The sequence below is a fragment of the Vombatus ursinus genome, unplaced genomic scaffold, assembly GCF_900497805.2.
Source record: "Vombatus ursinus unplaced genomic scaffold, bare-nosed wombat genome assembly UNPS02014791.1, whole genome shotgun sequence".
Classification (NCBI taxonomy): domain Eukaryota; kingdom Metazoa; phylum Chordata; class Mammalia; order Diprotodontia; family Vombatidae; genus Vombatus; species Vombatus ursinus.
This window is the reverse complement of record NW_020954569.1, coordinates 27,215,304-27,230,671: the sequence shown is the minus strand read 5'-3', so window position 1 is coordinate 27,230,671 and position 15,368 is coordinate 27,215,304. Positions and strand designations below refer to the sequence as shown.

Below are 15,368 nucleotides of genomic sequence, written 5' to 3'. Positions count from 1 at the left end.
TGTGTGTGTGTGTGTGTGTGTGTGTGTGTGTGTGTGTGTGTGTGTGTTGCTACTTTTTTTTTTTAAAAACATCAATGTCACTTTCCAGTGATTTTCTGCTACCCCCACCCCCACCCCACCAAGGGAACCCTTCCTCTTAATAAATATATATAGCAAACAAAACAAATAAACACATTTGTCTTGTCTGGATAAAACATGAGCCTTGCTCCCTCCCTCAGCATGCCTCCTCTCTTCCCAGAGGTGGGAGACATGCTATTAGTATTCCAAAGTCATGGTTAGTCATCACTGCATTGATCAGATTTCTAAAGTCTTTCAGGGTTGTTGCCCTTTACGTTTATTGTGGCTGTCATGTAAAGTGTTCTTCCAGTTAAAGTGTTTGCTTACATCAAATCCTAAATCTTTATCTCTGTTACCTCCACCAATTACTTCTGCAAATGATTTCTTTAAGTCAGCTGACTGTTGAACACAGGTCAAGGTAGAGTACTATAATTGCATGAAGTGTCTCTTTTTCATTTTTCTGTTTTCTTCCAATTTGCTATTTACTTTGACCTTTGCTTTAATCGTTCACTGGTCTAACTGTAGTCAGGCAGCTGATTTTGAAACGACTGTAATGTCTGTATTTAAGTCATCAGATGTTTTAGTGGAATGAACGTTATATTTGGAGTCTGAAGACATTGACTTGAACCCAAACACTTCAACTTTCTAGCACCTGTGAAAGTTTGGGCAAATTAATTAACATCTCTGAGCCTCATTTTCCCTTTACAAAAATAAATAGATGATTTCTAAGGTACTTTTCAACTCAAAAATCCTATTAGTTACAGCCAATTTTGTTTTTGGAATGTCAGGCAGTCTTTGCCAAGTCTAACACCTTCCAACTCTTTTCTTTAAGAAAATATTCACATTTTATAGACATAACTGGCCTATAAACCTTTAACTACTTTCATTTCTTGGTCCCAAACCATATTTTCCAGCATAGTTTTCCATTTTTCCTCTCTACCCCTCAACATACATTTGCATTGCAGTTACAGAAAATCGAAGTGTATGTTGACTTTGTTTGGCGTATCTTGCCAGTTTCTTCAGAGAACTTTTCTATTTCTTCACCCATTGCAACCATTGTTGATACATAAACCGCAGTTATCTTCATGGTGGTCTGTTTATTCTGTTTGTGAGCAGCTGCAAGTATCTTGTGGTGCTGTTTCTTGTTGCCTTTGGGTGTATGATGAAACCAGTTCTTGACAACTATTTGTTTCTCTGGGTAGATTCTTTGAGCAGTCTTTGCTTTTAGCACCACTTTTTTTAGTCTTTTGTTTTCACGGTAAGCAGATATTTAAATAGAAATGTGGTTAGATTCCTCCAATGGCCTATGGACTTTCTGTCATAGGATAAAGATTATGTAGATCGTGGGACAGCAAATTATGGTGATGGGTCAAATCCTAGCAACATCCTGCTTTTGTATAGCCCAAGCTAAGAATGGTTTTTGCATATTAAAATAAAATTTTATTGCATTTAAAAAAGGTAAAAGACATTCTTTGCTCCTGGGCCATGCAAAAATAAGTCATGGACAGGTTTGGCCCTCATGCCATAATTTGCCTACAGCTGATATGGATCACTAGCTAAATACATACTTGCAAATATTTTAAGAAATGCATGTGTTTATATTCTGCCCACTCTCCAGGCATGCATTATGAATAACTCTTATATTTTCTCTTATTCAGAATTTCTGTAAAAGTCATTATTAATTTAATATTATTATTATTAATGTTATTCATTTCCTACTCAAAAATGGATTAACTAGCATAAAAAACTTAAAGAATGTGTCTCCTTTGTTTTTTGGTCACTGATAACAGTTATCATTTTTACAAAATAATTATAATTCTCCTTTTTGTGGTGATAAGTCATCCACCAAGAACAAACATTCCAATAAGCGAAGAATAGAGTATTATATAAGAAATTGTGATCTTTTCTTATATCTCATGTTTAAGATGTATGTGTGTGTGTATATATATACACACACATACATATGCATATATACATTTCTATATATAATTTTTAAATATGGCAACAGTACTGTGTCCTTTTCTGCACTTTTTTGTTCTGTGTATTTTTTAAAATAAATTAATATAATAATAGATGTAAAGCATTTTGCAAACCCTAAAGTGCTAAATAAATATTAACTATTATTATGTCATTCAGTCAACAAACATTTATTAAGGGCCTCCAATGTGCTGGCCCTCTGCTGAGTGCTGAGGATACAAGGACAGTACCTTTTCTCAGGAGCTCATGGTCTAAGGGAAGAGTTTGAGTGGAAACCTCCCTTGTAAAAAAAAAAAATGCATAAAGCCCAGCAAAAGAAATCAATATATTGCCCATGTCTAGGGTTATATCTTATTCTACACAATCCTATATGATGAATAGTGTAAGTGTGATTAGCTACATTTAATAGATAAAAAAAATTGAAGCTCTAAAAAGTTCAGTGATAGTCACACAGCTAGTCTGCAGCACAGCTGGGATTCCACAAATGGCTATCTCGCTTGACATTCAGTTCTTTTTCAGCTGTATCTGACAATTGTCATCCTCATTGAAAGACTAGAAAGAGATATATAACAGGAAAAAAGATGGTATTATTGAGTGAGAAAAAGGCTAACAGATGGACTGCCTGTGGGTACCCATCAAGAGATCTAGAGGAAGACTCATAGCACATTGGATGTACCTCTTGTTTTATATGATAGGAGAGCATAGTCAAAAGTCAGATATGATAAGCTGAGAGTGGACTGTGACCTGAATGTTAGAGGAGTGGTCTGCATCATTGGAGGGAATAGCTTCATTGTTAGATCACCAGTTCATTGGTGTATTAGTGTAAATGTAAATCCTTATTCTTGGGTTCAGAAAAATCAAATTTACTGGTTTATTCAGATGTGATCTGAGAGCTCTAATGGGATTGTAATATTAGACAACAGTGTGATATTGAAGGCAAAAATAAAATCCCAGTGTCTAACAAGGGAGGTAAGAGCTCAGCTGTACTCTCTTCTGGTTAGAACATATCTTTCATGCTGTATTCAGCTCTGAACATCACATTTTGGGAAGCACACTGCTAAGTGGGAGAAGTTTCCAGAGGAAAGTAACCAAGTTCTTGAAAGACTTGAGGATAAATTGAAAGAATTTGGGATATTTACACTGGAGAAATGAAAATGCTGGGAAACATGAATACTTTTAAAGAACTGTCAAATGAAAAAGGGATAAGACTTTTTCTAGGAGCAGTGGGTAGACATTGCAGAGGCAGAAGTTTGCTGTCAGGAAAAACTTCTTTAAAAAGCTTTGCAAAAATGAAATGAGCAATCCCAGGAGGTATTGGGTTCCTCTGCAAAAGAGTTTTTCAAGTAAAGGTTTCATAACTACTTTCTGGGGTTTTATAGATGGATGCTTGTTCAGGTGTGGGTTGGACTAGATGGTCTATAGGGTCCCTTTCTTCTTTGATACTCTGATTCTATAAATGCTAGGGAAAAAATGAGATTGAGCCAGATTATGGGATGTCTTAAATGGCACAGTCAGGAATTTATGTTTGATAGGGACTGGGGAGCCATTCAATATATTTAAATTTGAAGTAACATAATGAGAGTAATACAATAGGAAAATTGTTGTGCAATAGTTTGGAGAAAGGATGAATTAGAGAAGGGATAGACTGAAGGGAAGAAGACTGAAAAGAAAGTCTAAACTGGAAGAGATGACTTTGTGAATGAGGAGGGGTTTGAGTTATAATGAACATTAGGAAGTGCATGCAAGTGATATATTTTTAATTCCAAATTAATTCCATTTAATTTAATTAATTAAAAACAAAACCCATTACAAATATGGGTAATCATTGCAAAACAGTCTTATATTGGCCATGTCTAATAATAATAATAATAATAATAAAGAGAAGTAAATATGTTTCAGTTTGCACTCTGAGTCCATCAGTTCTCTATCTAGATATAGATAGTATGTTTTTTCATCAGTGCTTTGGATCTGTGAATGGTCATTGTATCAATCAGTTACTAAATCTTTCAAAGTAGATTATCTTTATAATATTGCCGTTAGTGTAAAAATTGTTCTAGTTCTGCTTACTTCACTTTGCATCATTTCATACAAGTCTTCTCAGATTTTTTTGAAACCATCCCTTTCAACATTTCTTATGGCACAATAGTATTCCATTATATTCGTATACTATAACTTTTTCAGCCATTACTCAAATGATGGGCATCCCCTCAGTTTCCAGTTCTTTGCCACCACAAAAAAAGCTACATGAGAGATATTGTGGGGATAGAGTCATTAGGATTTGACAACTGATTAGTTGTATGGAGCTCACTTTTGAGCTATTGTTCACACATATATACCAAAATCCTAATATTATGACCTACTATTAATAATAACCTATAATATTATGAACTAACTATTAAAGGGAAGGAGAGCTGGAAAAGCAGAGGAAACCTCTCATGACTTTCTGTTATGGGGTTAACTGGGTGATTTTCCTGTATGTCTGCATTTGTATTCATGTTTCCCTATCTTTTTTTAGGTCTCTGGGAAAGTTTTATCTTTGGGCCTGTGCTCTGAGCTACCTGGGGGCCTTAAGTAGCGTTAGTGCCACAACTGCTTGGGGTCCCTGTAAAGTCATTATGGTCACTTTTCATAAGAGGCTGGCATAGAAGCTAAATACAAAATAATTGGGGAGTGAGCAGGTAATGAGGAAGCAGAGACAATACGTGCAGACTATTACGGCTAGAAGTTTGCTAGTAAAGAGGAGCAAGAGGATATTAGTTTGAGAATGGTTTTGAGATAAAAGAGACCTTAACATGTTTTCAGTCTTCAGGATGACAAAGTGGAGGGAGATATTGAAAATGTATTGGGACCATATCAATCTTTTCATTAATAATAGGAAGTGAGGTCATCTGCTGAGAATGAAATGGGAGGGAGTGTAATTGGGGACTAGAAGGGATAAGAGATTGTCCAAATCACTGTTGGAAATGTGATAATAAGAGATGATCAAAATGATTGTCAAGCAACGAGGGCCAGATTGAGGTTAGATAAGCATACATTTGTAGTGGACATCCCCAGCATGGTTTTAGGAAATTCCTTAGTAGCATTTATCTTCTGTGAAACAAGGGCAGAGTAGGTAGGTAATAGAAATATCCCATTTTAAGCACTGGGAGGAGGGATGTTAAAAGTAAAGGAAAAAAGCACCAATGTAATGGCTGATCATAGGGTTAATAGTAAGGTAGAGGGGGCCAGAATGGCATTGATAGACTGGGAGGAAAAAGGAGAAATTGAGGGGCTGTAGGTGGCAGTCCTGTCAAGTCAATAAGCATTTATTTAGCACTTGTTACGTGCCAGGGATGGTATTAAAGGATGGGGATACAAATAAAGGCAAAAACTGGTAAGGGAAGGAAGTGGGAGAAGTAGAAAGACAGCAAGAAAATTGCTGAGGGACATTGCAGAGTTGAAGAACTTGGAGGTAAGGTCGTTCTGGATGATACCGAAATCTAAGTTGTGTTGGGGAATATGTTGGCTGAAGTAGAATGAAGATGGGAGTTCCGAATTTCAAAGACATGTTAGAAGAGTCTTCAGTTTGGATATCACACTCTCTAAGGATGATAGGGAAGAGGAACTGATAAAGGGACATTAAAGCTTGGTGTCAAAATTTGGAGAAAGTTGTGAGAATTTCTAGGTGGTGGGTAAATTATGAGGATTTGGAGAGAGTGTGTATAGTCAGATGGCATGAAGCAGAAGTTAGTTGTTGAATTAGGGTGACAGAATGAGGGCTTGGTAGTGGTAGTAGAGAGCAATGAGCATATTGACTTGATCTCTAATTCTTGCTGATCAGATGTTGTGGTAAAAAAAGATAGTTAAAACTGGAGAAGGCTGCCATCGGTATGAAGTCTTCAAATAAAACAATCATATGAGAGGATGTTGAATCCTTTCAAAGAATTCTTAGTAAAGTAAAGGCAAATGGTGCAGTGGAAGGAAAAATAATGAATTTTGAGTCAGAGGACTTGGATCCAAATATCAATTCTTCTAGAACTCTAGATCTCAGTTCCCTAATCTGAAAAATGGGAGGTCTGAGCTAGATGGCTTCATGAGATCCTTTCCCATTCTAAATCTGTAGTCTTTTGACAATGCAATCAACCATCATTTATTAAGCATTTACTTAATGTGCTGGGAGCAGCTAGGTGGCTCAGTGAGTAGAATGCCAGGCCTTGAGTCAGGAAGACCTGAGTTGAAATCTGGCCTCAGACACTTACTAGCTGTGTGACCCTGGGCAAGTCACTTAACACTGTTTGCTTCAGTGTCCTCATCTGTAAAATGAGCTGGAGAAGGAAAGAGCAAACCACTCCAGTATCTTTGCCAAGAAAACCCTGAATGGGATCACAAAGAGTTGGACACAACTGAAACAACTGAACATCAACAATAACTTAGGTTCTAAGCATTCCCCTGAATGTGGTTTGTGGAGTTTCTTTCCAACTGTTACCTATCCAAATCCTACCTATTTTGGAAAGCCCAATTTTAGCCTTTCTTCCTTTATGATGAAACTTTTCTTGAACATCCCCATCCAGAGGTAAGTTTCCTTTTCCTGAACTTACAGAGCATTCCCTGTGTCACTGATTAAGGTTCATCATATACTGCCTTGCATTGTTACTCATTTCTCCAACTAGATTGTAAGCACCTTGAGTGCATGGATGATGTCATATATATATATGTGTGTGTGTGTGTGTGTGTGTGTGTGTGTGTGTATAATATATATATACACACACATACATATATGTATATATATATATTCCTCTCTGCATTTATCCATCTCTCCTAAGTTTCAGATCTCTTGTCTATAACACCTGAATAATACTTTAAGGACTTCCCTCAGGGGGGTGTTGCGGCTCAAATGAGCTGATATATGTAAGAAGCTCTGCAAACCTTAAAGCTCTAGATAAATGCCAGCTATTTCACACATTTTTCAGGGCCATCAGCATCGGTTGCAGCACCTGCAGGGATAGTTGTTTTCCATCCTTTTTCTTTCAGGGCTAGAAGCAGATTTTTATTTTGGTAGAAAAGGGAGAATTTAAATGCTACTGAAGGTGAATTTATTCTGTACATATACACATTAAACTTTTTTTCTTCCAAAATGAAAATTCATTAAGAACAAAACACATTGAAAAGACAGTTCACGTAGCAACATACTGTGAATGGTATGCAGGGCTGTGTGGTGACCGACTGACATTTTTCATTCGATGAGCTGCCAAGAGATTAGAAATAGCCTTGGCATGCCTACGATAAAACAAGGACTCTTGGCTGTTGGCATTGCTGTACCTGACTGCTGCTTTTGATTAAAATGAGCTTTTCACAGGATGTCTTGTATCATTCCTTTGGATGGAAATGAAGTCTTTAAAAAAAAAAATCCAAAAGCAGAGTCATGTTTTCTTTTGGTTTGCTATTATTGCCTTCTGTGTGTTTTCTAAGTGTTTTCTGAATGTTTGTTTTTCAGGTGGTAGAGATAAACGTGGAGGTCCTATTTTAACCTTTCCAGCTCGCAGCAATCATGATAGAATACGACAAGAGGATCTGAGAAGACTCATTTCATACCTAGCCTGTATTCCTAGGTAAGTTGTGATTTTTGTCTCTTGTAATTTGTAAAAGGTAAAACATTCTGGTAATGTACTTAATCTGACTAGGACGTAGCTTTTGATGGTGCCATCATTTTCCCAGTCACCTAGGAGTGTGTCATCCTTAATGTCTCATCCTTAATGTCTTCTTGTCACTTCCCATATCGATTCAGTCTCTGCATCTTATTATTTGGTTCTCCAAAATATCTCTTTCATCACTCTTGTCTTTTTATTCCCAAAAACCTTAACCCCAATTCAGGTTCTCATCGCCTATTGCCTGAACTATTGCAGTCACTTATTACCTGGTCTGTCTGTCTTCAGCTGCTCCCTCTTCCAGAGTTATCCTACAAATTGCAACTAGATTAGTCTTCCTAATGAATGCTCCAAATACATCACTCCTGGACTCTTTGAAAACCTTCAATGACTCCCCATTGGTTCTCACATATATTATTAGTAATGTGATCTTTGGAAATTCACTCAGTCATAGTTTTCCCTCATATATAAAGTGAGAATTATACTACTTGTGCCACCTACCTCACACAAGGCTATATAGTGGGGAAAGTGCTTTGTAAACCTGAAAGCTCTCTTAGAGAAATGTGAACTGCTATTATTATTAGCCTAGTTTTCAAAACCTTCACAATCTGGCTTCAGCTTTTTTTTGTCTTATCTCCTCTTCGTGTACTTTACATTGGAATCAAACTTGCTTACCCACCCCAACACAGTTACATTTTCTTACTTTTGCATCTTTGGTCATGCCATTCTTATACTTTAAATACCTTCTTCTCCATCCCTCACTCCAGGCTCCCAGTTGTACCTGTTAAAATCCTGTCTATCCTTTATTATCAGCTTCATATGAAACTTTCCCTGGTCCTCTCCAGTTGAAAGTAATCTCTTCCTGTCTCCCCCCACCCCCTGCCCAACAAACACTTCATGAACTTGTCATAGAACTTTTTCATAATTTTTTTAACAGATTTATCCAACAATATTTGGTTTTGTGCTAATTTGTATATGTTTTCTCTTTGCAATAGATTATAAATTACTTGAGAGTACAGTCTGTATCTTTGTCATCTTTATGTCTTTCCTTGTGCCTAGCAAAAAAGGTCTTTATGTAATAAGAACCTAACTAATGTTTTTGGATAAATGATTGGTCCCCAGCAGCCATTTATACTCAAATTCATGATGATTTCCTTAATTTTTCTAGTTGATGTTTCTGATATATTTCTTGTTGCTTTATTAACATACATCAGATTAGAGGGAAGTGGAGTATCCTGGTGACACACTGTGTACTGATTTAACCATATTGCAAAGTGGTCCATTGGGAGATAGTCACATGTTGCTTATCTACATATCCCATTTATTAGGGTACAAGTGGGACAATAATCAAAAGTTAATTTACTGTCATAAACACAAACACATAAAGGATGTACGTATAGCACATTGGCTAGAAGAATAGCCTTGGGTTCGGGAAGAGGTAGGTTCAAGATCTGCCTTCAATATATACTAACTTTGGGGACAGCTAGATGGCACAGTGGATAGAGCACCGATCCTGAAGTCAGGAGGACCTGAGTTCAGATCCGGCCTCAGAGCAAACACTTGACACTTAAGAGCTGTGTGACCCTGGGCAAGTCACTTAACCCCAATTGCCTTAAAAATAAATAAATAAATAAATCCTAGCTTTGTGACCACTGCCCCTCAAGTGCCCCCTAAGCTATCTTCTTAAGACTATAATAAATTGTAGAACAGGTTACAATCTGCATTGGTGGAGGGAGTTTTCACTCTGATGAAGTCACAGATCGAGACTAAACATTTACAACCACAAACACCATTCTCTACTCCTTTCTGTCACTGACCGTGTCATAAAAGTATTTAGTTAATCCAAAGCATTATATGTGTAGAAGCTGTTACCACCCTATATATCTATACCTGGGCAATAAGCAAAACATCTAAAGTATGAATTTCCATTTAACCATCAATTACTCCTCAAAATTTCTGACAGCTTATTTGGGGGGTGGGGTATGAATGCTGATGTTTAGAAAAAATAAACAACCTCTTTTCCCCATAGGTCACCCAGCAGTCTTGGTGAGAGGTATTAAGAGAGCCTAACTTCGTAAAAGATACTATCTTTGTGAAGGATCCATTTATTTTTACTCTTGGTATATGTTTTTTAAGTTAATTTATAGGAGAGCTAACAAAAGAGAGGAAAAAATTTAGGTAATTCATGAGAGCTTCTTCTTCCCTCCCCCTCAGCTCACATCACTCAGATGCCTTCCAATACTGTCTCTTTTTTACCCCTGTCTCACATGAAGAGGTAGCTGTTCTTCTCAAGGCAAGCCTCTCTGCAGGTACATCATGATCCTTACTTACTCACTAATCTTTAATCTCTTCCTGCTTACTGGCTCCTTCTCTACTACCTACAGACACTCCTATGTTTGCCCCATCCTCAAAAAAATCCTCACTTGATTGATCTGTCTATTCCCTCCACTATCATCCCATGCCTCTCCGGCCTTTTGTGGCTCATCTCCTTGAGAAAGTTATCTATAATAGGTGTCTTCACTTTTTTTTCCTTTCACATGGTTCTTAACTCTCTGCTTCTGAGCTTCTTAACTCATCATTTTAACTGAAATTGTTCTCTTCAAAGTTGCCGGTGATTTCATAATTGCCAGATTTAATGGCTTATTCTCAATCCTCATTCTTTTTTTAAATCTTACTGCTATCTTTGATATTGTCAATCATCCTGTTTTTTGGTTTTGTTTTTTTTTTTTTAGACAATTGGGGTTAAGTGACTTGCCCAGGGTCACACAGCTAGTAAGTGTCAGGTGTTTGGTTTGAGGCTGGGTTTGAACTCAGGTCCTCCTGACTTCAGGGCTGGTTCTCTATCCACTACGCCACCTAGCTGTCCCTTTCCTGTTCTTTTTGACGTTCTCTTCTTTCTAGGTTTTTGTGACATAGCTTTCTCCTGGTTCTCCTCCTCCCTGTCTGATTAATCTTTCTCTCCTTTGCTGGATTTTCATTTGGTTTGTAACTACCAACCACAGATAACCTCCAGGGCTCTGACCTGGGACTTCTTCTCTGTTTTTTTCTTTAAACTATTTCACTTGATGATCTCATCAGCTCTTATGGATTCAGTTATCATATCTGTGCATATGAGGAAAAATGAAAAAGATTATTATTCTTAGGAGACATGATCAAGGTCTCTTAAGATCATAAAGGGTAATGATAAATGGAACATGTTTTGTTTATCCAATTCTGGTATACTAGAATATGGAGGTATTCCTTCAAGCTTGAAAGAGATAAATTTAGGACAAATAAGAATGCCCAGTGACAAGTGTACCTTTGTATAGCCTATCCATTGATACCATTTTCATAGATAAAATATTGAAACTTTGTGGCTCAACTTACCATGCTAGGTTTTATGTGTTCATCATTTCATCAGATCATCAGTAGAGATCTAACCCCTTTGGGAAATGGCCATCATTTTCTCCTGTTCCTTTAGTTTTTCTGCTTTATATGATTCCACACAATTGTAGAATCTTGGAGTTGAAGGGGATCTTATAAACGGTTTCTCTAATCCAACCTCCTTCCCACTGTAGGAAGTCCTCTCTACAACATCCCGACAGGTGCTAGTCAATCTTTGCTTTGTCATTTCTGTCCATTGAGTCTTGTTATACTTTCTGGAACAAAGCACAAGTCTCTCTTCTACATGACAGCTTTCACATGTTACACTGTTGAAAAAGGGTAAGATTTGGAGTTAGAAGATCTTGGTTTGAATTTTGCCTATTTGACTTCCAACCTATGTGAACTTAGGCAAATCGTTTAACTTCTCTGGGCCCTAATTTCCTTATTTATAAAATAAGAGAGTTGGTACCTTCCAGTTCTAAGTCTATGATCCTATGTCTTTGTTTTCCTCTTTTTCATTCTCTTCTCTAGTTTAAACGCTATTCTTCAAATGACATGATTTCTAGATTCCTCTTCATCCTGGTCATCCTACTGAATATAGTCCAGTTTATTGATGTTTCTCTTTAAAATGACAGACACAGAGCTGGCCACAGTTCACTAGATTCAGTCTGAACAGAATAGAAGACTATTCAGGGGGGCTGTCATCTCTGTCTTATTCTACTTGATTTTCTGTTCCCCTCACCTGCTTCCCTTTGTTGCTAACAGATGAAGTAGTAAAACTCACAGTGAAATGCCGGTATGAATCTTCTGGGGAAACAAATAGCTGGACAAGTCTTTTTATTTGCCATTGAAGATGTTATTCAGTTTTCTGTCTGTAGGGTTACAGCAACAACTCTAATAATATTCGTTCTGGTACTTTTCTAGTCTTTGATTGAGTTTTCCCTTGCCTGAATATTTAACTCTCCAGTATACTCTGTGCCAAATGTATTCTGGAATATTTTACTTTTCTCAAGGATAATTTACAGGTGGCTTCATAAGTAATCTATTCTGACATGGTGCTTCCCCTCTTACTTAAGGTCACAGTTATAGTAGATTGAAGATTTTAGTTTCATCCCTCACTTTTTAAACAGGAAATCACTTTCATCGGCTCTGTGCCTAGTAAAGTCAAGCTTCTGTTTCTTTAGAAAACTATTTTAAAAAAAGAAGAGGAAAACTACATTGAGTGAGAACATTAATATTAAATTGGGATTCCATTTATCTTAAAGGAAAGGAAGGACTGTGGGCAAAGTGCCCTTGGAAACAATTGGCAAAAGCAGATGTGTGTCGTATAGCACATATCTTGAACTAAGGACCTTTGTATGAATGTCTGGCATGTAACCACTCTCTTGCTAGGAATTGTGCATGTTGATTAGGTGCCTATAAATACAAACCGGCCTCTTACATGCCTGTAATTCATTACTCTTTAAATAGCACCTCATTTTCTACTTGGAAAAAATAAATGGATTAGGAGAGAGATGCACAGTTAGCACTGTTAAGCTACTATTTTTGAAGCAACTGGGTAGTAACTGCTTGATTGGTGGAGAGGATGAATAGTTAAACCTTCTTTAGAGAGTACAAAGCACTTGGCTATTCCAGATAATCTTCTATCTATTGTTTTCCAAGTATTGTGCTATACAGCCTGGAATTATTTAGGATTCCTTCTAAGCCTTTTTCAAGTGGAAAAGCTTTGTAGTGTTGTGTAGATTGTGTTAAGAGAAAGACTGTCTATAATAAAATCTATCTTGATCTAATGAAGATTAATATTTAAATTACGGGGAACCATAAGGCAACTAATAAAACAGATGGCTGCAGGTTTTCTGATGGCATTTATTTGGTATATGGACACAGATACAGTTGTTGCAGAGAGTTAAGTACTTCAGTAGCAATAGCATTCTATAGTACATCATAGAATTAGTAGCACATTATTATGTAGCCTGATAGATTTCTGTACTTTGACCTATGTAAACCTAAAGTAAATATTTAAATGAGAACTAGCATGCTGAGCCCCATTAAAACTTGATAAGACTCAGATTAATTGGTTTTGATGGGCCCGGTTAACTTTAACATGTCTAAATGCTCTATATTTTATGCAAATTAGGCAATGAAGCACAATATGTTTCCATTTATATGGTTACTTGGATTGAAATTTCTTAACAGAGAATAGACTGGAAGTGGAAGGAAATGATGATGTGAGAATGAGTTACATGAGTATCAACCAGTTTTAAATGGAATCAATTATTTAGGGAACTTTGAAAGGGGGTAATATGGTAACTCCTGCCAAATTTCCTTCAGTCATGCAAATCCTCTGCTTCATTGAATCTGACCAGGTATGACTCAGCTGCCACACTACAACAAACATGCTGATAAGAACTCATTCTTAACTCATTTTGTCATCCACATAGGAATATAGGTATAATATGAACTCTAACCTTAAAAAAAAAACAACCTTACAATGTAAAAGATTCATCATGTTTATAAATCAAAATAAGGAACAAGTGGGTTGGGGTTTATGTCTGTGTATGTATATACGCATATACATGTTACAATGTTAATGTATTATTTTTTAGCATTCTGTGGTAAAGGGCACAGAGAAGATAATTTTAAACATGTAATTAAGCAGAAAATCCACACTTAGGTGTAGCATTTAGTTTTACAAAGATTTAAATTTAGGCCTGTTTCCAAAGTTGATTGCCTAAGGCTAGCTGTCAGATGATTTCTCCATTGTCACAGTAAAGCAGTGGTTCAAATTAGGTGAAAACCTAAAATTAACATTGGCATTCACATAGTGCTTTGGTATTTTCAAAGTACTTTACAATCATTACCTAGCTAATGATCTGGCTTCAACACCATTTGACCACACAAGCTGTTTTTAGTGAGCAGACTATGTAATAGTGAGGATTAGAATTGTCCCTTAACTATGGAATAGCCTTCTCTAGAATATAGCACCTTAGGCTGTTAACAAGGGACCCTAAGTCATATGCACTTCTTTCCAGCCTAGATTAAAGGGAATTTTAAGCAGAAAGTCAGCTTTTTTAAAAATATATCTATTCTGACTATAACACCTTGTATGATATCTTTATATCTATCTGTGTCTGATACTTACATAAACTACAAGTAAACCTCTTTGTCTCAATTTCCTCAGCTGTAATGTGGAAATAATAACAGCACCTACCTCCAGGGTTGTTGTGAGGCTTAAATGAAGTAATATTTGTAGAGTGCATAGCATAGTACCTGGCATGTAGTAGGTGCTCTATAAATGCTTATTCCCTTCCCTTCTGCAAGCCAGCCATCAAGCAAAGATGTTGCTCATTGATCAAAGTAAATCTTGAAAAATGGTGGGTGTGTGAATTGCTTGCTCCTAAACTTTTTTCTTGAAGATTTTGAATATCTGACTGTTTTACCATAGAATCTTAACAAGGAGAGTAAAAGAAATATGGCACAGAAAGTAGGGGAAATCTTGAAAAGTTGGTAAGAGAGATGCTTTTTCCATCTTGAATCAGGGAAATAACGTTGCAGACTAGAATTTCTATTGTTTTAGAGTTAAATATTTTAATAACAATTATTTTTAAAGACCATCCATATGTGCCAAGAGTTCTACAGTCTTTTCCCCTTAAGAGAACGCTTTTGTTTTCCCCCTTAAGAGACACAGGAAAAGGTTATGTTTATTTGTTAAAATAAATTTTGATGATTCTTGATAGATGATTTCAGAGGACACTGATAAAACCTCATTTGGATTATTATTTTCAGTTCTCTCAGCCAAGAATTTTTTTTGGTTGGTTGATTGGTTGGTTTCTAAATGAATTTGTAATTTATTACTCACAATAGCATCTATATACATTTGAAAAAATGGTAAAAACATATTTGTGGGAAATTGATTCAGCCTGTGGAAGGCAGATTAGCTCATTTTATTATATTGAGTTATTTAAGAAGATGAACTCCTTGCAGTTTATTTATTATTCACAAGTTGGGAACAACTGATTTCATAACATAGATTTAGTGCTGGAAGAGACCTCCAAGGTCATTTAGTGACTTGCAGTGCAGTATGTCTTCTCTCCCTCTCCTTTGAGAGCATCAATAGATCATTAGAACAGGTCAGGTTTAAACTGTTGTATATAGTGTCGTCTCATTGTTATATTTTCTTCTGATGTATAATTTTACCTTTTTCCTAATTAGTTGATGATCTCTTTGGACAGGGACAGTTGGTTTTGATTTGACTTCCATATCAATAACCAGTCATTGTTTTCCTTCCTTCCTTCCTTCCTTCCTTCCTTCCTTCCTTCCTTCCTTCCTTCCTTCCTTCCTTCCTTC

The 15,368-nt window shown here is 36.5% G+C and overlaps 1 protein-coding gene across 4 annotated transcripts in view; it reads left to right on the top strand.

Moving 5' to 3' along the window:
* The window catches only part of TRIO (trio Rho guanine nucleotide exchange factor), a 505,121-nt gene that overhangs the window by 203,781 nt on the left and 285,972 nt on the right, over nucleotides 1-15,368 (top strand). For all 4 annotated transcript variants that reach the window (XM_027868779.1, XM_027868780.1, XM_027868781.1 and 1 more), the window contains exon 4: nucleotides 7,508-7,622. In XM_027868779.1, the coding sequence (XP_027724580.1) occupies nucleotides 7,508-7,622 (115 nt within the window). The remainder of the gene's footprint in view (nucleotides 1-7,507; nucleotides 7,623-15,368) is intronic.